At 53.8% G+C, this 23980-nt stretch overlaps 2 protein-coding genes across 12 annotated transcripts in view; one reads left to right on the top strand and one right to left on the bottom strand.

Moving 5' to 3' along the window:
- The window catches only part of Lrp3 (LDL receptor related protein 3), a 15340-nt gene extending 6300 nt beyond the window's left edge, over positions 1–9040 (top strand). For 3 of the 9 annotated variants that reach the window (XM_087595510.1, XM_087595499.1, XM_087595519.1), the window contains 7 exons: positions 2708–2846; positions 3957–4171; positions 4483–5719; positions 5806–5938; positions 6189–7242; positions 8252–8370; positions 8463–9040. In XM_087595510.1, coding sequence (XP_087451636.1) covers positions 2708–2846; positions 3957–4171; positions 4483–5719; positions 5806–5938; positions 6189–6776 — 2312 coding nt within the window. In that variant the 3' untranslated portion in view covers positions 6777–7242; positions 8252–8370; positions 8463–9040. 9 annotated transcript variants of the gene reach the window in all.
- On the bottom strand, positions 7782–23916 carry Slc7a10 (solute carrier family 7 member 10). 3 transcript variants are annotated; one of them, NM_053726.2, is given in 11 exon segments: positions 7782–8148; positions 8425–8602; positions 9165–9314; positions 9546–9642; positions 9923–10026; positions 10114–10237; positions 10934–11087; positions 11159–11284; positions 11512–11663; positions 13569–13773; positions 23684–23905. In NM_053726.2, coding segments are annotated over 11 exon segments (1593 nt in total). In that variant the 5' UTR covers positions 23853–23905; the 3' UTR covers positions 7782–8014.
- Between the last annotated feature and the right edge of the window lie 64 nt (positions 23917–23980).

The following is a 23980-nucleotide window of genomic DNA, read 5'->3' as shown; positions in this document are numbered from 1 at the left end:
TAGGGCCATGTGTGAGCATCAGAGCAAAGGAACTGGCTCATACTCACTGAACTGGGACTCTTGATGCTATAAAGGACAAAGCTCTGAGGACGGCCACCCCCACATTAGGGACAAAGGTAGCCTTCCTTTTCCTCCTGTTTGCCCTCCCCCTTTTCCTTCTCCTCCTTCCCATTTTCCCTACCCCTTCAAGTCCCTCTTTCCTTTATCTGTCTATCTATCTATCTATCTATCTATCTATCTATCTATCTATCTATCACCTATCTGTCATCTATCCTTCCTCTCTCTCTTTCTTTCTTTCTTTCTTTCTTTCTTTCTTTCTTTCTTTCTTTCTTTTTTTCCTCACCTTTTCTTCCTTGGGGTCTCATGTAGCTCATGCTGGCCTAGAACTCCAGGCTGGCCTAAAACTCAAGATCCTCCTGCCTTAGCCTCTTGAGTGCTAGTATTACAGCGTGTGCCACCACACTTTGTTCAAAGATGCACTTCTGACTCAGCTCTTTGATGCTATGTGAGTAGAATGGATAGCCAAACCCCCATGGTCATGGAGGGCAAAGTGATCACACCCTCTTAGGAAGCTCAGAAGGTTCTAGACTGACCATCAGTAGTCCATGCTGGGCATCCACTGTATGTCAGGCATTGTGCTGGCCCCTGGGTGTCAGGCCAGAGCATCCAAGCCTGCCCTCCTATGGAGACTTGGCATTAAGCAATTTCCAGATCAAGATGGAGGTCACTGTTGTGACAGAGGCTGGGGAGGAAAGAGGAGCAATCTGGTGTGTGGGCTTCTCTGTGAAGGGGACCCACAGAGCTGAAACTGAAAAGAAATGAGGGGGACAGGAGGTGGGGAATGGTTCTGCCTTCCATGGGAGGGATCTTGGGCACAGGGGAAGCAAGGATTCAGGGGATATGAGGCAGTTTGGTAGACAGGCAAACATGTCTTCTTGCTAAGGGATAGGGTTGAAGTGAGGTCCTCCAGCAGCAGCCTCCCAGACTCAGGCCCCAGCGTGAGAGGATGCAATTTCAGAGGCAGCATGACAGATGCCTATAGTGGGAGGATGAGGACGAAGATTTGGAGAAAAGAGTCACTCTTTGCTTCCTGAGCCTTGTTCTTTCATCTGTAAAGTGGGTCTAGCCTTTGTGACAGGTTGGATAAGAGACACGTTTGAGGGATGTCGCAGGGGTGTAACCAAGTGTAAGGGTACCCTGCCTGGCCGTGGGGGAACCCAGGCAGCAGAGCAGGTGTGGGGTCTCTCACTCAAGATGGCTACCACTGCTTTATCTTTATCCCTGATGTGCATACAGTTGGCACTCTATAAATGCTCATGAACTCAGGACCTGCAGTAAGAGGCTGAGCCCACCAGGTGGATCCTGCCCCTGCCACTTGCTGGCTGTGTGCCCAAGAAATCATTTACCCTCTCTGGGCCCCCATTTCTTTGATAACTTTTTTTTCCAGAGCTGGGGACTGAACCCAGGGCCTTGCGCATGCTAGGCAAGTGCTCTACCACTGAGCTAAATCCCCAACCCTGGGCCCCCATTTCTTTACCTGGTTAGGTTGTCTACCTCCAGTATTGTTTCACATGTATTTAAATAAGATCCCAAATTTTAAATTAAAAAAAAGCTTAATGTTTTACCTATGTGTGTGTATATGTCTGCAGGAGGAGGGACTGTGTACATGTGTGCAGGGGGTCAGAAGAGGGTATTAGATCCCCTGGAGCTGGAGTTACATGAGATGATGACCATGGGTGCTGGGAACCGAACACTGGTCCTCTGCAAGAGCAGCCAGCACTCTTAAATACTGAGCCACCTCTCCAGTTCCCAAATCCCAATTTCATTCAAGGTGAAATGAGACCCAGACTACATTTGCAGCCAGGTCTGGGCATTGCCACCTCCCTTCATGTCACCAGGGATTCTGTATAAATTCTGTGAGCTTTCATCCCCAGCCTGTGAGATCCACAGGGAAGGTTTTCAGTCTTGCTTATTTAGGTCTCTTCTGTTTGCTTGATGCATAGCCGATGTCTAAATATGTATCAGGTGAGAAAACCCCTCTTTTTCCTGGGGCTCTGTCATTTTAAAATATGTATTTCTTTCTTTAACTATACGTGCATAGGTGTGTGCCTGAGCATTTGTCTGTGCACCACGTGGGTGCAGGGGCCCGTGGAGATCAGAAGAGGAAATCGATCCCCTGGAACTGGAGTTACAGATGGTTGTGAGCAGCCATGTTGGTGCTGAGAATTGAGCCTAGGTCCTCTGCAAGAGCAGCAAATGCTCTTTATCCCACACCCATCTCTCCAGAGTCCCTGGGGCTGTGTCCCACATGGGCATGTGGGAACTCTAATTAGATGGCCTGTGCAGGCCTACATACCATACATGCAAGACATCCGCTAAGCTGAGGTCTCGAGACCTCACATTGCATGTGCTGGATGCCAAGGGGACTCAAAAGTGTCTTGCTCTTAGTCCTGCTGAGATGAAGGTGGGGCAAGGGCTGGACACACAGGATCAAGACTCCAGTATACCACAGGAGTAGGGTTACACTGCCTTAAGTCTGGAGGGTTCATCCTCGAACCCCACCCACCCATGGTTTTAATGAAGCTTGAACTATAGACTGACTGGGCTTAGTGGAAACTTGTGTTCAAGCCACGAGCAGGGGCACCCGTATGAAACCTGCCTCCTACCCAAAGGTGGGTAGACATTTCCCAGCCTTTTCTCCCAACAGCTGCCTGCAGTGGGAAGTTGGAACAGCACACTGAACGGCGAGGGGTTATCTACAGCCCAGCCTGGCCCCTCAACTACCCTCCAGGCACCAACTGCAGCTGGTACATTCAAGGTGACCGTGGTGACATGATCACCATCAGGTAAGGAGAGCGTCTCTGGGACTGCACATGTGTGTATGCCTAGCAAGTGTGGAGGGCACACGTATGGGTGTGGACAGGTGTGATGTGTTCTGTGTGTGACAGGTATGTAGGTGTATGGACACAGTTAGAAACCGGTATCTGAGAGACCTGCATGGCCATGTGTGAACCGTAAGCATGTGTGTCCATGTCAGAATATGACTGTTTAATTGAGCACTTCCTTGGATGGTATTCTGAGCTGGGCTCTCATCCTCTCTTGCTTCTTTCCTTTTCAGTCCCCAAAAGGGAGCCTTGGCGGGGGCCGGGGGGGGGGTGTGGAGTCTGGCTGCTTGAGGTAGCAAACGTTTCTGTCCTGTCTTCTGCGGGAGTGGCTTGAGGCTAGGGTGGTATGGATCAGGGTTTCTGCAAGGACTGTGGAGGAGAAAGCTGTAGGTATAGGCAGAGGGAAATAGAATGAGTGCTAGAGGGTGTCACCGAAGAGGTAGAAATCCTGACCTAGGTGGTCATGGGGATAATTGGCTATGGGGTCACTATCGATTCTGTCTGTCATACTTTTAAATGCTGAAATCCAGAAGCCCGCTTCACGCTCCAGGTCTAATGATTGTGGATCTGAAAGACAGGAATGGGATGGGCCTGCTCTGGCTGCTATTGTTAGTTTTGCTCAGCTCTGGTACTAACGTTTCACCTGGGCAACTTGCGGTCACCAAGCTGCAGCATTGAGTAACCTCATGGGCAGAGCCCCTCCTTCAGGACACAATCCTGGGAGTTTGACTGTCCCAGTGACTTGGGATGAGAGGGATCTGAGTCTTTGGTCACCACCCTTTAGGGGAAACTGCCAGAGGGCTGCTGGCCCTGTGCACTCAGTTTTGAGATGGGAATGCTGTATGTGCGTGAGTGGGGCAGGGAGCTGAACTGATGGATGTTGCCCACGGATGCCATGATTCTTCATGGAGCTGCCTTTGGACCCTAGGGTGAGGACGGAGCCAGGCAATTTGGGAGACAAAAGGAGGGCCGCTAAGTGGGACAGAGCTCCAGCTTGACTGCTCGTTGACCAGTCCCGGGCTCTGAGGACCCTGCCTGCCTACCCATCCCTGTGATCCTCTCTGCCCACAGTTTCCGAAACTTTGATGTAGAGGAGTCTCACCAGTGTTCCCTGGACTGGCTCCTGCTGGGCCCAGCAGCTCCCCCTCGCCAGGAGGCCTTCCGCCTCTGTGGTTCAGCCATCCCACCAGCCTTCATCTCTGCCCGTGACCACGTCTGGATCTTCTTCCACTCAGACGCCTCCAGTTCCGGCCAGGCCCAGGGTTTTCGCCTCTCCTATATCCGAGGTGATGCCAGCAAGGTCTCCCACTAGCCCAATTTCTGCAAGGGCTCCTTTTACCAGTCCTACAAAGTCCTAGGATGGGGGTGGGACTGATGTCTGGTGGTGCCTCATTGATTCTACTCTGCTGGATGAATCTGCCCTTAGCCCAAGCTCAACTGAGATATTGAACCTAGCCTTTCACCCATGAGCCTCTGCCCCATACATGGCCTTGCCTCTCTGTACAGAGGCCCAGCTGGGACTGAACCCATTCACCCAATCCCAGCTTCAGACCCTGTGCTGGAAGGAGGCTCACCGTGCCTCTCTCTTTGTCTCCAGGGAAGCTGGGTCAGGCATCCTGCCAGACAGATGAGTTCCGCTGTGACAACGGTAAATGCTTGCCTGGTCCTTGGCAGTGCAACATGGTGGATGAGTGTGGAGATGGCTCGGATGAGGGTAACTGTTCGGCGCCTGCCTCAGAGCCACCAGGCAGCCTGTGCCCCGGGGGCACCTTCCCGTGCAGCGGAGCTCGCTCCACACGCTGCCTGCCGGTAGAGCGGCGCTGCGACGGCACCCAGGACTGCGGTGATGGCTCTGATGAGGCTGGCTGCCCCGACCTAGCATGTGGCCGGCGGCTAGGCAGTTTCTACGGTTCCTTCGCCTCCCCAGACCTGTTTGGTGCCGCCCGTGGGCCTTCGGACCTTCACTGCACATGGCTGGTGGACACGCAGGACCCGAGGCGTGTGCTGCTGCAGCTGGAGCTACGACTGGGTTATGATGACTATGTCCAGGTGTATGAAGGCCTGGGCGAGCGTGGGGACCGTCTGCTGCAAACGCTTTCCTACCGCAGCAACCACCGGCCTGTGAGCCTGGAAGCAGCGCAGGGCCGCCTCACTGTGGCCTACCATGCTCGCGCCCGCAGTGCTGGTCACGGCTTCAACGCCACATACCAGGTGAAGGGCTACTGCCTCCCATGGGAGCAGCCGTGTGGGAGCAGCAGCGAGGGAGATGACGGCAGCACAGGGGAACAGGGCTGCTTCTCAGAGCCACAGCGCTGTGATGGCTGGTGGCATTGTGCGAGCGGCCGGGATGAGCAGGGCTGTCCAGCATGCCCTCCGGACCAGTATCCCTGTGAGGGTGGTAGCGGCCTGTGCTATGCACCTGCCGATCGTTGCAACAACCAGAAAAGCTGCCCCGATGGCGCCGATGAAAAGAACTGCTTTTCCTGCCAGCCGGGCACCTTCCACTGTGGTACGAACCTGTGCATCTTTGAGACATGGCGCTGTGACGGTCAGGAGGACTGCCAAGATGGCAGCGATGAGCACGGCTGCCTGGCTGCCGTGCCCCGCAAGGTCATCACCGCCGCCCTCATTGGTAGCCTAGTATGCGGACTGCTGCTTGTTATTGCCCTAGGCTGTGCCTTCAAACTCTACTCCCTGCGCACGCAGGAGTACAGGTGGGCACCACGTGGTGGCCTGGCGCCCCGGTTCTTCCGTTTCCCTGGAGAAAATCGCACTACATTCCAGGCTATGGGTTGGGTCATCCCGATACAGGAGGACTGTTTCTTTGTGTGCATGTAAGGGTCCACATGGAGGGGTGGGGTCCCCAGATCCTGCTCTTAATGTTCTCCTATCATGCTTCCCTTCTGCCCATTGCTTTCAGGGCCTTTGAGACCCAAATGACACGTTTAGAGGCTGAGTTTGTGCGGCGCGAGGCGCCCCCATCCTACGGTCAGCTCATCGCACAGGGCCTCATACCACCCGTTGAGGATTTTCCTGTCTACAGTGCATCCCAGGTGAGCCCCCTTAAGTATGAGTAGGGGGCCCCAAAAGGCTCAGGTTTCTTTCCTTATGGATTTCAGAGAGCCCCCAAGACTGGGAGGCCCAGGGGCAAGCTAGAACTAGTGTGTTTGGAGTAGGGGGGAAGGGAATACAGTCAGATGGGGGAGGCACAGATTAGTCCCCGTCCTGGAAGCGGGTATGCTGAAGGTTGTTTGGTGGTTGTGAATGGCCTGGTCCCTACCTTAGCTGCTCCCCCACCCTCAGGCTTCAGTGCTACAGAACCTTCGCACAGCCATGCGACGACAGATGCGTCGGCATGCCTCCCGCAGGGGGCCATCTCGTCGCAGACTGGGCCGCCTCTGGAACAGGCTCTTCCACCGGCCACGGGCACCTCGAGGCCAGATCCCACTGCTGACTGCCGCCCGTACCTCACAGACCGTGCTGGGTGATGGGCTCCTCCAGGCAGCACCAGGGCCTGTACCAGACCCCCCAGTGCCCAATACAGACACAGGCAGCCCCAGGGAGGCTGGAGATGGGCCTCCTAGTGGCTCTGGCCATGCACCAGAAGTGGGGCCTTCAGTGCCGCCCCCGCCCTTGAACCTTCGAGACCCAGAGTACAGGCCAGAGGACAAGGAGAGAAAGGCCTGTGTGGACCCTCTGGAAGACAGTCCAGCCCCTGTGGACACACCTCCAGAGCCCTGCTTGGCCCAAGACCCCCACCCCCAGACTCCCACTGCCAGTGGCATCCAAGATCCCCACTCAGCAGAGCCACTGGGGGTCTGCAGGAGCCCTCCACCAACCTGCTCCCCAATATTGGAGGCTAGTGATGATGAGGCCCTGCTGGTCTGCTGACCCATTGGACACACTGGTGACTGCCACAGCCCCGCTTTGGAACCAGGGAATACACAGTCATTTCTACCCTGCCTCTGCATTCTTTCTTACAGAGACCCACCTAGCAGCTCCCGTGAAGGGCCTGGGCACTCAGTCAGTGGGCTACCTGTGCAGTCCTATTGCTCTGAAGGGCATTACTGTCAGGGGCTTCGGGGGTGGACCTGGGAAAGAGGGACCGACCACCTTTGAGATCAGCATGAGCATAGCCCCTTGGAGTCTCACAGCAAATTGCTCCCTGCTACACTAATCTCGGGACTCATTTCCAGAAAAGCAGGAGAGCCAGAACCAGGCTTTCCGGAATGTTTTCTGTGGCTTCTCAGTTTATCCACCCTGCAGTGGCACCAGCTGCTCATCCTCAGACCTGTGCCAGGAGCTGTAGTTGAGGCCTAAAAAGGCCATGAGAGGGGTAGGGTGGACCTCATTCATGGTGAGTACTATATTCGTCCTTCCCCACAGGGTCCCTAGGAAAGATGGGCTAGTGGCTTCTGCCCCAGTCTCATGCCTATGGTGGCAGCATAGGCCTGGCTAGGCTGGGTCAGTCCCCAAGTATCATGGGTAAGGCTAAAAGTATGAGATAGGATGACCACAAGAGAGGCCATTCTATGCCTTCAAAGGAGACAGAAGCCAAGGTACTGGCTGACAATGGAAATAACCATTCTGTCTTGCCTCAGAGTCTCAGTTTCCCCACCTGAAGAGAGGGCTGTGCTATCATAAGTAATAGCATTCACTCTGGTGATTTATGGGAAGGACAGTAGTTCCAGCTGGGGAATTTCTGGGTTCTTCTGGATGGCCAAGTTCAAGGTGGCGTGGAGGGTTATGGATGGAGCCTCGTTGTCTTCTATGGGCCCCATGGAGCCAGCCTCAGGTTCAACCAGCAAAACCCACTAGGGCTGAAAACCTCCTCCATAGCACCTTCCCAGCTAGCAACCCATATACCGCGCTGAGGCATGTCTCCATGAACTCCCCTTACACACAGAACAACCAGCCCTGTTTATTTACAGACTTTTCTGGAGAAGCTAGCAGGGCATTGCTAAGGCAGGAAGCCCGACCCCAGTGGCCAGTCCCTTACAATAGGCCTCTAAGGGTCGGGTCTCTTTTTTTGTGCAGAAAAAAAAATTTTTGAAAACAAAACAGAACACAAACCCCTTCTCAATAAACAACATGTAAACAGAATCAGCTGTTCCAGTCTCTACTAGGTCTCATTGTGTCTTCAAGGGCTTGTCCGTGATGGGCAATGGGGAGGGCTGGCCCATGGGGCCATTTTCCTCCTCCTCCAGGGAGCCCTGGGGGTAAACCACGAAACACAGCTCCTGGCCCCAGCGTGTCATGGACTCTAAGAATAGACAGACAAGACAGACAGACAGACCATGGCGGGAGTGGGTGGGTTTTTGATCCTTTAAGACAGGGATGACCCTAACTCTGGACACCTCCCTTAGGCAGGGAGTTGTTTCCTTTGCAGATGGATCCCAGCCATATCTATATGTAGAGGAAGTTTGAGGGAAGTGACCGGGTCCTGTGTCACCAGCCAGGCTGATGGAAGGTCCCCTGCACTGGGGTAGGATCATAAGAGATACCCACCTCTGCCTACAAGAGGCAAGAACCTTCTCACCTGTGAATCTGTGTACACACTTTGGTTTGCTTCTCCAGAACACTCCCAGGAAGAAGATGGGGACCCCAGTGAGGATAATGATGATGCCGACCCCACAGACCATGGGCTCCGAGATGAAGCTGAAGACCAGGAGGAATGCCCAGAACACCAAGTACACAACAGGAATGAGGAGGTTCACCTATCGGAGAAAGGATGAACAGGAGCACCAGGGGCAGCACCCTAGTTCTCCTGCCACCCAGGGGATCAGAGGCCCTTCCTCCATCTCTTGGGAATGGGGCCCCTGTGCTGACCCCCTGGTAGCTACCCAGTGCACTGGAGAGCAATTCCTGGGTTGACCAGTTGGCCGAACTGCTGATGCTGTCTATTTGAGCAGTGCTGAGCTATCTGTAACAGTTATACACAGAAGGCTGTTTACATTTGGCTGCAGCTCAACTATTTTTCCATGCTTCAAATTTCAGGCAATCTTCAGGATTCATATACAGATGGGAGGCTTTTCTGTCACTCTTTCAAGTGGGATCATGAGAATACCAGGCTCTCTCATTGGCAGCCTATGTGACCTTAGTCTCATTGCCCCTGTCTGAGGACTGGGGATATTAAAAGCACTTGCTTCCTGGGATTAGAGAGAATATGTCAGTGGAAAGTCCTACACTCTGCAAATACTGTAGCATTGTCATCGTCACCTATACCTGCCTCTAGTGCTCAACTTGAATGAAGGTGGCCCTGGTTATTTCCAGCCTCACCTTAATGGGCCTGTGAAGTGCCGGCCGTCTCCAGCGCAGCACAAGCAGGCCCAGGATAGTGACTCCGTAGCAGAGGTAGTTGATGAAGGACACATAGTTGATGAGTGTGTATGTGTCACCCACGAGCATGATGACCGCTGTGGCCCCGCACTGGGAGAGGACCGAGGGCTGACAGCTGGCCTCCCACCTGCTTCTGGCCATCCCTGTAGGCTGCTCTGGGCCTTCCCACTCAGGTCAGGAGGTCAGGTGAGTCCCAGCCCATCCCCACCCTCCATGGATCATCTACCATAGGCAGGAATAAGTTTTAGCCATTATCTCCCAAACCCCTGTTGCTAGGTGTCCCTGGCTACATGCACTAGCTGGTTAGGTTTCCCAACTTACACAGACAAGGAGGGCAGGGATTGGGGTACAGCGTCTGACATGAATCATGGCCAGAAAGCTGGGTAAGTGTCCCTCTCGGGCTCCAGAGAAACATAGCCTAGGAACAGGGAAGGATATGGATAAGGGTCAGAGCCTGGCCTTGAGGCTTCTCTGCTGCATGCTAGGACCCAGCTGTCACGTTGACCTCTGCCCTCCAGGCCCTACCAACTCTCCTCATGCAGTCTGCCTCCTGGCTTTCTTTACTTCAAGACTGGGGCCAGATATTTGTTCCTGGAGAGTCTCAGCTTTCTCTTCCCATGGTCCGTAGCATGGCATGCACACGGCAAGACATCTATCTCACCTATACCATCCTCTCCCCGTTTCCTCCAACCAGTCACCTGGATGAGGTGAACAGGTAGCCATTGATCCCTCCAAAAGTAGACAGCGCCACAGACACAGGCATGACCCACGAAAAGTAGCCCAGCAGCTTCTCGCCGAAGGTCTGCATGGGCACAGAAAAGAGGCCAAGAGTGAGGCTGGGTTTGGGGGTGGGAGAGGGGCTACAGAGAGAGCTGAGTTCCCCACTCACCACAGCCACTGCGTTGGAGGACAGCAGCTCCTGGGGGGACATGGCAGTGAAGTAGGCAACATTGGTGAATGTGTACACAAAGGTGACCAGTGGGATGGAAATGAAGATGGCACGAGGTAGGTTCCTGGGGACAGAGATTGGAGTATCAGCATCCATTCCTGGGGCAAAGGTGGAGCTGTGACAGCAAAGGGAACTTGGAGTCTCATCTGCATTTGCCCAGGGGACAGGCAGGGTCATACTGCTGTCTGCCTTTTCCCCAAACCCCTGTCTGAGCACCAGCTAACAGAAGGAGGGACAGATGAGAGCTGAGGCCACCAGGATGGGACACGTCATCTCCTGAGGGCAGGATCTAATTAACGTCTGGATAGAGACAAAAAAAAAAAAAAAAAAAAAAAAAAAAAAAAAAAAAAAAAAACACACGTGCAGCCAGTCAGCCTAGAAAATCTCCCAGATGCCTTCAGACCTCAGCCTTCAGGTCTGAGGTCTCCCTGGAGATTCTCCACCCACCCCCACTCCTGCAGCTGCCATGGTCCCCATCAAGGTCCCCAGCTGTCATGGGGTCTATCCTTCCGAACCATGTTGTATGCACGTGGATAGTTTTGGACCAGATGTAAATCACTAAAGGCAGCCGAAAATGACATTCAAGCCTTTCTGAGGCCCCATGAGGAGCCAGTTGCAGCGGCAGACAGGGAAGATCACTGCTCCAGGGCTCTCTGTTGAGGCCGTTGTCATGACAGCGAGCGTGGTCAGCGGATGACCAGTCTGAGTTTCACAGCAGATCTGTGACGGCGACTGCTTTGAGCGTGGGCGCTTCACTCACTTTCGAGGGTCAACCAGCTCCTCGGTGACATAGTTGAGGAAGTTCCAACCACTGAAGGCAAAAGAACCTTGGAGGAAAGCCAGGGCTAGGTGACCCACAGACGGTGTCATCCAGAAGGTGAAGGCATTGGTGGGTCTCAGCTCTTCAAAGTGTCCTGGGGAGTCCAGACGTCAGGGGTTAGCACAGTCTCCCGAGTCTCTCCAGTGATTCCCACCCCGGTTCTACCTTGGAAGATCTGGACAAAGCCCACGGTGATGATGAGAGACAACGCCAACAGCTTCCCGCCAGTGAAGATAACCTGGATGCGCGTGGCCCAGCGTACGCTGGAGCTGTTCACCCATGTCAGGAGCACTGGAGAAGAAAGGGGTGTGGGCGCCTAAGGCCAAGCCTCTCATGATGGCCCATAGCCAGATCTAGGCTAGGGGAACAGCCTCTGTAGCAGCCAGAACCCTGGGTCTCAAGGTTGATGCTACAAGTGATAGCAGCTAGGAGCACCCTCTCCACTTTCCTCCCAGCAGAGTGGACCATGGGGTGGGGGTATCCAGCTGCTGCGGGGACAGAGGCTCAGGGGCACTCACTCAGGCAGGCCATGGAGAGTACTCGAGAGGCTGTGGCTGGGGGGATACAGTTGGGAAAGATAGGCTGAAGCACATAGTTGGAGAATGTCATGGAGATGACAGCCAGGCTGGTGGGGTACATGATGAGGACAGCACTCCAGAGCAGCAGGAATCTGTGAGCAATCAAGGGCCAGCATGCTACAGGCACACCCCTCGCCTGCTCCAGATGTGAGCATCTGGGATAGATGAGGACCAGCTTCCAAGAGCTGGTGAGCTGCCAGAGGCTGGGGAGGTGGCTATCGGGACAATTGGAAACTGATCTCAGGCTGCTCCCTGAGCCCAGTCTTCAAGCTATAGCATTATCTAGGGCTCGGGGAACTTTGTGGTTTGGGATGGTTGATTCTGAGCAATGTTTCTTCCTTGATTTTCAAAGAAGAGTGGTTTATGCCCCTTATATCAGTATCCCTTAGGTATATGCTCAAAGACTGCCTTCATCCAGACAGGGGGTCCTGCCTGCACCCTTGGGGGATGGTGTCAGCTCTTAGCTATTAAGGTGAGAAGTCTGTTGGGACATGCCTCTTGAACCTCACCTTAGATCTGTGTCCATGTCTCCTACTCCACCCCCTTCTGCAGAACCCAATCCCTTGGCTTCTCGGGCTTTATAGATCAATAGCCCATCCCCTCTGCTCACCTTGCGTCTTCTGGCTGCCCTCGAAGTGGAGTCCAAGGCCTTCTCTCACCTTTTCTGAGTATCATCTCCAGGCCCACGGTATGGAGCCCTGACTGAGCACCTCAGCATGCCACAGACTCCCACTATAATACAATTCTTACCCCAAGGGATCCCCTTCTCTACTACTGAGACCATCATCAATATAGCCTTTAAAATGTGGCACTGGGTGTTACCCCACTGCACCCACCTGACCCTCATGACGCATCGCTACCGTGTCCTCCTGGGTTAGGTGGATAAAATGACTGGGTTAGGCTGTGGTCTTAAGAATCCTCATTGAACTTGTCTGGGCAACTTCAGTCCCCCCATCCGGTCCAACTCTGCTATGAACCAACTCTGCTCGCCTCTACCCATAGTAGAAAGACTCGCTGGCCCAGACCCCCACGTCCTCTGAGTAAGCATACACTCAGAACGGAGAAAAGATGCTCGTTTTGCTGAAGGGGCATGGCTTCCTTGCAAGGCTGTGTAGCTGGCATCTCCCTACATGACATGCGTCCCATTCTGCTGCATGGGCTTATGACTTTTGGCACCCCTTCAAAGCTCGAATACCGTTTGTGGGATTGTTCTGCTCTGTGGAAAACTTGACGTTGGGCACAGCGTGCACATGTGTGTGTGTGTGTGTGTGTGTGTGTGTGTGTGTGTGTGTGTTCTCCAGCTCAAAGCGAGTAAATTATAGGGGAGGACACCACGCCCTCCGGACTCCTCCCTCTTTACCTGAGTACTAGTATCATCTAGAGGCTTCGGAGAGTGAGAGTGTCCCTCCCTCCAAAGGAGTTTCATTTAAAAGGTGACATAGACCTGGGTGCACTGTTGTGGGCAAACCTGTGGTCCCAGTGAGAAGGAACATGAAGGAGGACTGTGAGTTTAAGGTCAGCATGGGTTACAAGGTAAGACTGTCCCAGAATATCCAACCAAGCAAGATAAAACAATAAGATAAAGCAAAAGGAACCTCTGAGAGAGCAAGGGTCTGACTCAGTGGTTCTCAACCTGTGGGTCACGGCCCCTTTAGGGGTCAAAAGACCCTTTCACAGGGCCCACATATTAGATATCCCGTGTATCAGGTATTTACGCATTATCATTCATAACAGTAGCAAAATTACACTTATCAAGCAGCAATAAAATAATTTATGGTTGGGGGGTCATCACAACATGAGGAACTGTATTAAAGGGTCACAGCATAAGGAAGGTTGAGAAGCTCTGGTCTAACTGATACCAGAGAAACAGAGCGGACATCAATGCTGCCCACCCTAGTTGTGGAAGGCTGCCAGATACCCCCAACTACTTCATCCATTGACCCCCCTACTCCGTAGCAGAGAGAACATCTCCGGCCCTGCCAGAGTGCTGCACTCACCCAGCCAGGCCCCCGAAGATCTCAGTGACATAGGCGTAGTCCCCACCAGACTTGGGGATGGTGACGCCCAGCTCTGCATAGCAGAGAGAGCCTAGAGCTGTCACGCCCCCACCCAGGACCCAGACGAAGAGGGCCAAACCCACGGAGCCCGAGTGTTCCAGGACGCCCTTCGGTGAGATGAAGATACCCGAGCCAATGATGTTCCCTGTGGGGAGAGATGGGGCGTGTGAGACTGGAGCACCTTCAGAGCTCAGGCTTCCTGAGGTAGGAGGAGGATACTTCAGTGAAGGATCGAGACTGGCTAATCCCTGGAGGAGTGCAGGCAGGTGATCTGGAGGCACAGGATGGATGTCACTGGGCTTCTCAGATCTGGGCAGGCCCTTTCTAGGCTCACCATTAACGTTTCTCTATCTCGAGTGGGGAGTGGTGCTTGCCAGCTAGCCAGGCCCACTGCCAGAATTAGTTCCTTAATTCCTTGATGCCCTGGCTCCCATTCCAGGTGGCAGTGAGGTGTCACAGTCATCTGAATAATGGCAGAGTAGGCACTGTTGTGTAATGCATGTAACCTGGGCTCAGGTCCTCCACTCAAGCATCTGTTCCCCTCCCACCTCCTGGCCAGAGCTGGCCTTCCGTAGCAAGACCTTGACCTGTCTTTCATCTGTCTGCCCTTCTTTTATTGGCCAAACTCATTGGGCATCCTGAAGAGTAGCAACCAAGGTGCTGCCCCAAGAACAGGCCTGTGCTTACTTGATTCCTTCATATTGGCTTTCCCCCTTCCTACCAGACCATGGGCACAGACCCCCACCCCCCCAAAGGCTTTGCTTCCTGGTGCTGTTAACGTGTTTAGGTAAGGGTCAATGGGTTGAGCCTTCAAAGGCTGTCTTACTCTTGGAAGTGTAGAAGGTCCTCCAGAAAATATTTGACCCAGGAATCCTCTTCACCCTAGCTTTGCCTCTGTTTTGTAGCCAGACGAGTCCTTGTCACCTGAAGTTCTTGTGCTGTGTGGGTACCAGTAGCTATGAGAAGCCATCATGGTAGGGCTGGGACAGGCCACAATAGAGATTCCTGTCCCACCTGGTGTTTGGACACAGGCTGCTGAGCCTCCGCTGTTTTTTTTTTTTTTTTTTTTTAGGAAATACAAAATCCTAGCTGGGGCATAGAACCTTTGGGCTTGCCCTCTCCCCTTTCCAGACCGGTCTATAAAATGGCCTACTGTGCAGTCCCCAGCTCCGAAAAAAAATGGCCTACTGTGAAGGCTCAGAGAGACGCAGGTATTGAGCCTTCATTTGGCTCACAGTTTGGCATCTTTACCGGGCACCCCCACCAGCAGGTACTGAGGGCGATGCCCTTGCCAAGCTCTGTGCCTTGCACCAGAGGCCGATCGGTGCACTGGTGCTGAATCCTACAATACCCAGCCATGGCCCCACCCTTCTCTGTTTGCTGAGAGGTCCAAGGTTAGGCGGATGCTGAAAATCTCATTCATTCCAGGGTCTGCTCTGCAGAAGCGGTGGACCAGACCCCTCCCCAGACACCCAGAGCCCACAGTTGTTTACTCTATGGAAGAGTAGACGGCCTTTGCTTGGGCGCCAGGCAGCCCTTCCAGAACTCCCTCAGTTTCCCCTTGCATGGAACCTCGGGAGCCTGCCATTCTTCACTCCTCCACAGACACCCACACCTGGGATGCACAGAACCTTCTGTTTCCACCTCACAAATGAGGAATCGGCATCCTCTGTGCCCACACCTGGAGGCCATATGGGACATCAGGATGATGGGTCATCAGTTAGTTGACAGCACCTGCAGAGCATAGGACACAGAGGTGCAAGCAGGCGCCCTCAGTGAGTTAGTGAGGGTTTCTGGTAAAAATGCCAAGCTGTGAGCCAGATGAAGGCCAATCAATGCCTGCGTCTCTCTGAGCCTTTACAATAAGCCATTTCACAGACCAGTCTGGGAAGGGGAGTGGGCAAGGCCAAAGCACCAAGCCCTAGTCTCACATTGTGTATCTGACATTAGAGGGTCAGTCCTCTAAACCCCAGGACATGCACTAGAGTCTGTCCTTACCCCAGGATGTGCACACAGGAAAGAATCCAGAGTCACTGACTATATGAACAAAAGAGCCAGCACTGGTGGGGCCAGCAGCTCAGCCCCTCCTAGTAGGGCAGTGTGTGCATGCGCATGTGACTCTGTGTGTGTGTGTGTGCCCACTTGTGAATGTGAGTGTGCAAGTGAGTATATTGTGAGTGCACACGTGTGTATGTGCATGCACTTGTGCATGTGAGTGTGAATGTGCATGTGAGTGTGTGAGTGTATGTGAGTGTGCCTGTGTGAATGTGTGCACACTTGCGCATGTGAGTGTGGGTGTGCATGTGAATGTGCATGTATGTATGTGTGTGCATGCACATGTGGGTGGGTGTGTTCGTGAGTGTGCATGTGCATATGCGTGCATGTGTGTCCATGAGTGCGTATGTGCGTGTGTGAGTGTATGTGTGCATGTGTGAGTGTGTGTGCATGTGTGAGTGTATGTGTGCATGTGTGAGTGTGTGTGTGCATGTGTGAGTGTATTGTGCATGTGTGAGTGTGTGTGTGCATGTGTGAGTGTGTGTGCATGTGTGAGTGTGTGTGCATGTGTGAGTGTGTGTGCATGTGTGAGTGTGTGTGCATGTGTGTGTGTGTGCGTGCATGTGTGTGCATGTCTGAGTGTGTGTGTGCATGTGTGTGCATGTATGTGTGCGTGTGTGTGCGTGTGTGTGTGCGTGTGTGTGTGTGTATGTTCACTCTGCTTACTTCACCTGTTAGGGCCACAGGCAGGTCTGGCAGAAGACAAAGTTATGTTTGCCAATCTGCATTCACTCCAGTTCTACCCTGCTATCCCTCACCCCCACCCCCGGCCGACACAGATTTCCAGTCTGACAGCCGAGACACCCTAATTGGTGTTCTGGTCACATCCCAGGAGCCCTAAATACATCCAGATAAGGATGGAATAATCCCTGTGTCCCAGTACTCAGAGGTAAGCTGTGTCCCCGGTCTGCTTTCTGGGAGTGGAGCTGGGGTTGGGGAAGTCAAAGAGGACCTGCCTTCCGTATCTCAGATGAGGGGCCCAAGGCCTGGGTGGGCTGTTGAGTTTGTAAAGGGCCTTTGAGTTTGCTCTGTCCGGCAGCCGTTCTCAGGACCTGGCGGAACAGGATTTGCCAAAAGCCAGTGAAGTCTGAAGCCAGCGGGGGCTGGGTGGCCTTGGAAGGCGCTGGGTATGTTGGAACTGGGGGCACCCAAGGCTCCCAAGCACCCCATCCTTTCTGTAAGGCACCCTCTCCTGTGGAGACCCCATTGCTCTACACACTCAGCCTGGTGGAACCTCCTGCAGCAGCCCTTGAGGAAGCCCTGCCTCACAGAGGGTCTTCGCAGTCAGGGATGCACCATTAGCCCTGAGCCAAGCAGCTGAGACTCCGGCGCTGGCCTGGGAGTGTGTGGAAGTGCACAATTATTCTGCACGTGTGGCTTCGGGCTACCACCCAGAACTTCTCTCATGCTCAAAGGGCCATGTGTGCTAGCCAGTGTCTCTGAGGTCCTATGGGGGAACCGGAGAGCTCCGCCAGGACAAACTGTAGCACCTGCCATGCTAGATGCCCTGGGTACCTTGTGGGCTGGATGGAGGCAGGGAGCCACGAGAGTGGTGGGCTTGGGTAAGCAGCAGACGATAACAAGGGGGGTGAGAGAATGCTGTGGTGGAGAGTGGTTCTAAGTGCTTGATGTGGGGAGGGTCCATAGAGCTGATGTTCTAGAGCATTCTGACTACCAGTGGCAGGCTGAGAACTCTGCTCTTGGGTCCCGCGTTCAAGCCCAGTAGATCTGTGTTTTGGAAAGGACCTGCAGTGAGTGATCCAACCAGCCCTTGAGAAAGCCTGCACTGGAGAAGGAAGAGGAGGAAGAAGAAGGTAAGAAGGAAGAGGATGAAGGGAAGGAGGAGGAAGGGAAGAAGGAGGAGGAAGAGGAGGAGGAGGAAGAAGAGGAGGAAGAGGAGGAGGAAGAGGGGGAGGAGGAAGAAGAGGAAGAAGAGGAGGAGGAAGAAGAGGAAGAAGAGGAGGAGGAAGAAGAGGAAGAAGAGGAGGAGGAAGAAGAGGAGGAGGGAGAGGAGGAGGAAGAGGAGGAGGAAGAGGGGGAGGAGGAAGAAGAGGAAGAAGAGGAGGAGGAAGAAGAGGAAGAAGAGGAGGAGGAAGAAGAGGAAGAAGAGGAGGAGGAAGAAGAGGAGGAGGGAGAGGAGGAGGGAGAGGAGGAGGAAGAAGAGGAAGAAGAGGAGGAGGAAGAAGAGGAGGAGGAAGAAGAGGAGGAAGAGGAGGAGGAGGAAGAGGAGGAAGGAGAGAAGAGAAGGAGGAAGAGGAGGAGGAGTAGGAAGAGGAGGAGGGAGAGAAGGAGGAAGAGGAGGAGGAGGAGGAGGAGGGGGGAGAGAAGGAGGAAGAGGAGGAGGAGGAGGGAGAGGAGGAGGGAGAGGAGGAGGAAGAGGAGGAGGAGGAGGGAGAGGAGGAGGGAGAGAAGGAGGAAGAGGAGGAGGAAGAGGAGGAGGGAGAGGAGGAGGGAGAGAAGAGAAGGAGGAAGAGGAGGAGGAGGAAGAGGAGGAGGGAGAGAAGGAGGAAGAGGAGGAGGAAGAGGAGGAGGGAGAGAAGGAGGAAGAGGAGGAGGAGGAGGAAGAGGAGGAGGGAGAGAAGGAGGAAGAGGAGGAGGACGGAGGACGCAGGACCCAACAGGACCAAGGTATAAAGATGTGGGACAGACATAGTAAGTGCTTGGGTGAGCATCTGACTGACAGCCAGAAAGAGGTGGGCCATGAGGTGGCCCTCTCCATTTCTGTCCGTTCAATGGGACAGCTGCTCTCTGGTCCCTGTTGGTCCACTCGGGCAGACAGGTAGGCCTCTCCAGTGCCCCCTCCCTTCCCTGTACTTTCTTTGGGAGGTTTTATCACATTAAGATGTTTGGCCTGATGGGGCTTACTGGCCTCCAGGAGGAATGAAGAAAGGGCCATTGTTCCCTGTGGTGGTGCTTGCTGACCTATTTCTGGGAGGCAGTGGCAGACCATGGAGGTCACGAGGTAGACTGCAGAGGTCAAATCTTCAGAACGAGCCACTTGCTTGCCTGTGGTGTGAGAATGTGTGCATGATGGCTGTGTGTGTGTGTGTGTGTGTGTGTGTGTGTGTGTGTCTGTGTGTCTGTGTACACGCACATGTGTGTATACATGCAGTTTGCCTGAAGAGGGACAGGGAGGTCAGAACGTTGGCCGCATCCCTATCCATAGACACACATGTGGGGTCACCTCTAGCTAGTGTTCTCTTCTGGGGCTCTGTTCCTCTATCACTAGAGGGGCCACAGGGTTAGAGGTCAGCAGAGAGCTGATCGGATATGCCTTTGCCAGAGAGGAAGCACATTACTTAGGATATTGATCCTGATCAGGGTCCCTGTCCCCTGCCATTGAAGTAGCCCAAATCACTGGACTTTCTCAAGCAGCCCCACCCCCAGGTAGCTCTTCAGATAACCCATCTTGACCCCAAGAACTGGATTCCTGTTTCATTGGCATAGGCTAGGAGGGTGACTATAAAGGGATTCCTTAACCTAGACATTGGCATGCTTTGACCCTGCCCAACAGTTGCCAAGGGAAGCACTTATGAATCTCACCATTTTATTAGACCCAGGAGATCCCTGCATCCCACACGGCTTTTCTTCTGGAGACCCAACACCCTGGGGTGAGCACTTCGAACTTTGCTGAGACCCGGGTGAAGCCTGCTCCGCCATTCCAGGCCTTCCCAGTAAGTGTGTGTCAAGCTCTTCCCTGTCCTGACAGTGGCCCCGCTGAGGTCTTGGTAGAACACCAAGGAGGTGAGTGGGGACATCCAGTACATGCCCCAGGTTGCTAATCAGCCAGCATGTACCTCTAGCCTAACCCACTTTTCTCTGGAGAGAGGAGAAGCAGAGATGTGGAGACCTCTCCATCCGGCCTGCCTGGTCAAGTCCCACCAAGCCCAGTGAGATTGCCAGCACCCGGGCTTCAGGCTCAGTCTTGTCATGGTCACCAACAGACTCTATGATACTCAATCTGACTCTTAGGCCCCAGTCTACACCTTCCTCAATTAAATAGTGTCCTGTGGCAGGTTACTGCACACAGCCCACTCAGCACCCCCGCCAGGCTCCCAAGACCTGGGTTCCCCAGGGTTGCTTTTTATTTTATTTTTGCCTGTTCGTTTGAGCAAAATCTCAATGTGTAACCCAGGCTTAAACCCCTGGTCCTCCCCAGTGCAGGGATGCCAGGCGCATACTCTGTGTCCTGTTTCCTGGAATTCTTTGCATGACCTTCATCTTAAACCCAACTTTTAGAATTGCTCCCTTAGAGACCTCATCCTGTCACCTGATGACATTGTATAACCATAGCAGGGACCATCCCTTGAGCTAGGCCCAGACCACAAACTTTCCACGATTGGTCCTCTCCAGACAGAAGTCCCAACTTCCTGTTCCTTCTGCAGATCTGTTCCTCCCTGAAGTTGTCCCAACCAACCAGAGACAAGCTGTACTAATTCAGGCCACCACCTGTGAAAACCTGGGCCTTTCCTGGCCGGCTATCAAGTCTGTCACAAACACAACCAGAATTGAACTCTCAGCCTTCCACCGATGGCCCCGTCTCCAGCCACCATTGCCTCGGTCCAAGTGGCTTCCTGCCTAACCCCCTTCTGTAACCTTTATCCCCATGGCCTCTCTCTCCTTAGTGAGCTAAGTTCTATCCCATCTTTTCTTGGATCAACCCCCCTCCCCCGCCACAGCTGCCACCTCCTAAAGCCTTTGCCATAGCTCACAGCCTACCACTGAGCCCTATCAGACTCCACCCTGCCCCAGCACACCCTGCCCTCCTTCCTGCCTCAGTTCTCTGGCCAATACTTATGCTGGCCACTGGCTACGTGCCTGGCTATTCATTTTGTTTGCTGACTGACTGTACTGGAGCATCAGCAGCAGCAGAGGGACCAGCCTGCCTTGTCCCCTGTTGGATGTTCAATACACTGGTACCGATGAATGGATTCATGGATGTCTCTGGGACTGATGCTCTCAGCCTAGTGGCTGGAGTTGCTCTGACTTTCAGTGGTGTTTTGCAGTACCCTAAGGACACCTGACCTTGGGCAGGTTGTAGCCTTAGGGTCTCAGTTATTTTACTCGTCAATGGGTCTGAAGACTCCTCAGGACGTGTAGGAACAATGTCTGCAGAGGCCCATTTACTGCTGGCCATGGAGATGGTAGACAATGTGGCAGGGCTGGATGACAAGGGCCTCTAAAAAGATGGGGTTCATGCAGTCGCCCCCTCACGTCTCCGCATACGTTTGGGCCTGACTTTCGAACACCTGCTGGACACTCGAATCCCAAATAGAGAGTGGGAGCAGCAGAGCCACCATGATTCAGCCTGTCAGACTTGGGCATGTCCCTCCTTGCTTGTGGATTGTGTGAGGGGATAGCTGAGGTCTCCAAGACAGGATCAGAGACCCCTTGTGTGCCGCCATGAGAAAAGCTGACTTTCCTGGCTCTGTTCCTGCATAGTGGAGGGAGACCTCAGTCTATCCTAGCTCAGTCCTCAACTGTCGCCTTCCCTTTGCCAAGCCTTCATAGCACAAAGGCCACTGGAAACCTGAATCCAAACTCTGAGCTCACCAGTTGCAAACAGTGTCATTTAACCCTCAACCTCAGTTTCTCCATCTGTGCAATGGGTAGAAAACCTGCCAACCCCACAGGGTGAGCATGAGGATCAAAGGAGGTAAGGTAAGTCCAAAAAGATATCTGATGTGCTGGTGAGGTGCGCCATTTGGGAAGGTTCTGGAAATACCCATTGAGTAATAATAGATCACTCACAGACAAGGATGTGAAGTTCTCCAGGTTTGTAATGCTAAAATATGACACTGGAGACTTCTGATTTTGACCAAGCTCCCGGGTTAGGGATGGAGAAGAAGAAGATGGTGAAGAACCCAGGACTGAGAGTTGTACCATGGAGAAGTGGCCCCAGAGCTTTGCATGGGTGGAAGCTGAGCCCTTGAGGCATCAGGAGGGGAAGCAGAACAGATCTGGCCTCCTCCCCAGTCACCTAGTTGAGGACAATCCTCCCCTGTCTGGCTTTGTCCCCTGCCTGGCCTGGTGTCTTGGCCGACGGAACTCTTGAGCTCCCTAAGTGTGGTCCCCGGGAGAGCACCCGGTACCCTGGTCTGGGATAATGCTTGAATTCTGTTCCTGAATCCACCATCCTTGATTGGCCCAGTTGATTTTCACCCTCCTTAGCCTTCATCTTCAGGAGGCCAAAGGGGAGCAGTGAAGCAAGAATAGGCTGAGATGTGAGGGGAGCTGGCGGCCCAGAGCCAGGATCCATGGCACCAGTTCCTCCAAAGCCTGAGCTAGAGAAGAAGCAAAATATTGGACCGGGTGCCCATTTCTCCCCTACACCAGCACTCCCATCCTCTTGTAGATGACTGGAACCCTGGCAGCCTCTGTCTTACTTGAGGAGAAAAGACAGTAACAGGGTAGGGTGCAGTGCATGGATGCTAGTCTGTCTCTCTGTCTCTGTATCTCTGTCTCTGTCTCTCTCCCCCTCTGTCTCTCTGTCTCTCTGTCTCTCTGTCTCTCTGTTTCTCTCTCTCTCTCTCTCTCTCTCTCTCTCTCTCTCTCTCTCTCTCTCTCTCTCCCTCCCTCCCGCCCCACCCCACCCCTCTGGCACTGTAGCCAGCCCACCACCAATGATAAATAGTTTTTACTTTTTTTGGGAGGAGGGGTACAGTACCATGAAAATTGTGTTGATTGGAGGCAAAGTTCTAACCACTACTCTGTCCTAGCTCCCAGGCTCAGTCCTTCCTGTTATCAGACACTCGGGGATGCTGGGGGGGACACCAGGACCAGCCCCTAAAAGATAGCCATTCTAGAAGGAAGAGGGCAGGTAGTGGAACTCTCTGAAGCTGGGTTCAGGGGTGACTCTGGGTAGGAGTGCAGGGGATACCCAAAAGACACTACATCTCTCTGGGTGGAGTTTCTCATGGAAAGGCCTAAAGCGGGAGAAAAGTGAAGACACACACACACACACACACACACACACACACACACACACATACACATATACACACACACCCTGCACTGAGTCCTCCAGCTTTTCTCTGTCTCCAGGGGTCAAAGAACAGAAAGACAGTGATTTGGCTGCAGCCTTGTCTGCATCCCTACTGTGTGCCACTTCCCACTGGCTGTGGAAGAGGGAAAGTCAAAACCCCAACTAGTGACCTTTTAGACACCCCAATTCCTGGACACAGTAAAGGTCCCTCCGAGAGCTTAGTCCAGTTCTCCTTCAGGAGTCAAGGGACAAAAAGAGGAGGGGTTCTGCCACCACCAACCTTGTCCCCGGGGGTTCTGCATATCCAGAAAGCACCACTGTAGGGAGAGTGAGAGGGCCAGTCCACAAGAGCACCCACTCAGATGCCACCAGACCACGACAGTGCCCACTCGGATCCCAGGGCTGAGTGGGTACTCTCCTGGAGGTTTGGTCTACTCATAGCTACACCATCATTGGCTACTTCCCTATCTCTTCTTGGCTTCTGTGGCCACCTCGGCCAGGAAGGACAACTCCTAGGCCTTTTCCCATTGGTAAACCAATGGCTCTACCTGACCATTTACCATTTACCTTCCTGCTTTCCAAGAACAGATGGCCTCACTTCCCCGGCACTTGAACCTGGCACACAGTAGGGATGCAGACAGGCTGCCCTGCAGCCCAGAACTCGCCACTCAAGGCAGGCCTAGCAATTACTTCCGTTTTCCTAGGTGGGAACCCGGGAATCAGGGAATCGCCTTGACAAAGTCCCACAGCCAGTGAAGGCCAGGGGAGGGTCGCAGCAAGGAGAACACTCGCCCCCCTTTTCCAGGAACAATTTTTCCGAGAGGCTGGGGAGGTGAGGGCAAGAGGTTTTGTGCCTGGTCTGCCAGGTCCTGTTCTGAGTGGGGTCAAGTGTATTCTCCAGTTGTGGCAGCAGGTGCTCGGAAGGTTCCTTTGCCCCTGTGGTCTTAAGGTCTTAGTGAGGGAGGAACATAAAGGGGCTCCCCCAGTCCTTCCACCCTAGGTATGCCCCACTCACCGATGATGATGGTGCAGGCGCTCACCAGCCCGATCTCTTTCTTGAGTGCCACCCGCTCCGAGGCGCCCGGGCCAGGACCAGGGCCCGGGGAGGGCGAGGGCGCAGGGCTGGGGTTCCCGCGCCCGCCTGGCTGCTGTATATGGCCTGTCATGTCGCTGTCCCGCCTCATCCCAGCTCTCTGCGCTACCCCGTCTATCCGGCCCGCCGCCAGTCCTCCGTCGGTCGGTTCGTCTGTCGGTGCGCTCGCGGCCCTCGCAGCCCGGGACAGCGCCCACAGGCGGGCGCATGCGCTGGCAC

The sequence above is a fragment of the Rattus norvegicus genome, chromosome 1 (assembly GCF_021556685.1).
Source record: "Rattus norvegicus strain SHRSP/BbbUtx chromosome 1, alternate assembly SHRSP_T2T, whole genome shotgun sequence".
In the NCBI taxonomy this organism is placed as follows: domain Eukaryota; kingdom Metazoa; phylum Chordata; class Mammalia; order Rodentia; family Muridae; genus Rattus; species Rattus norvegicus.
The sequence above is the reverse complement of the archived record's forward strand: the minus strand, read 5'-3'. Positions and strand labels throughout refer to the sequence as shown.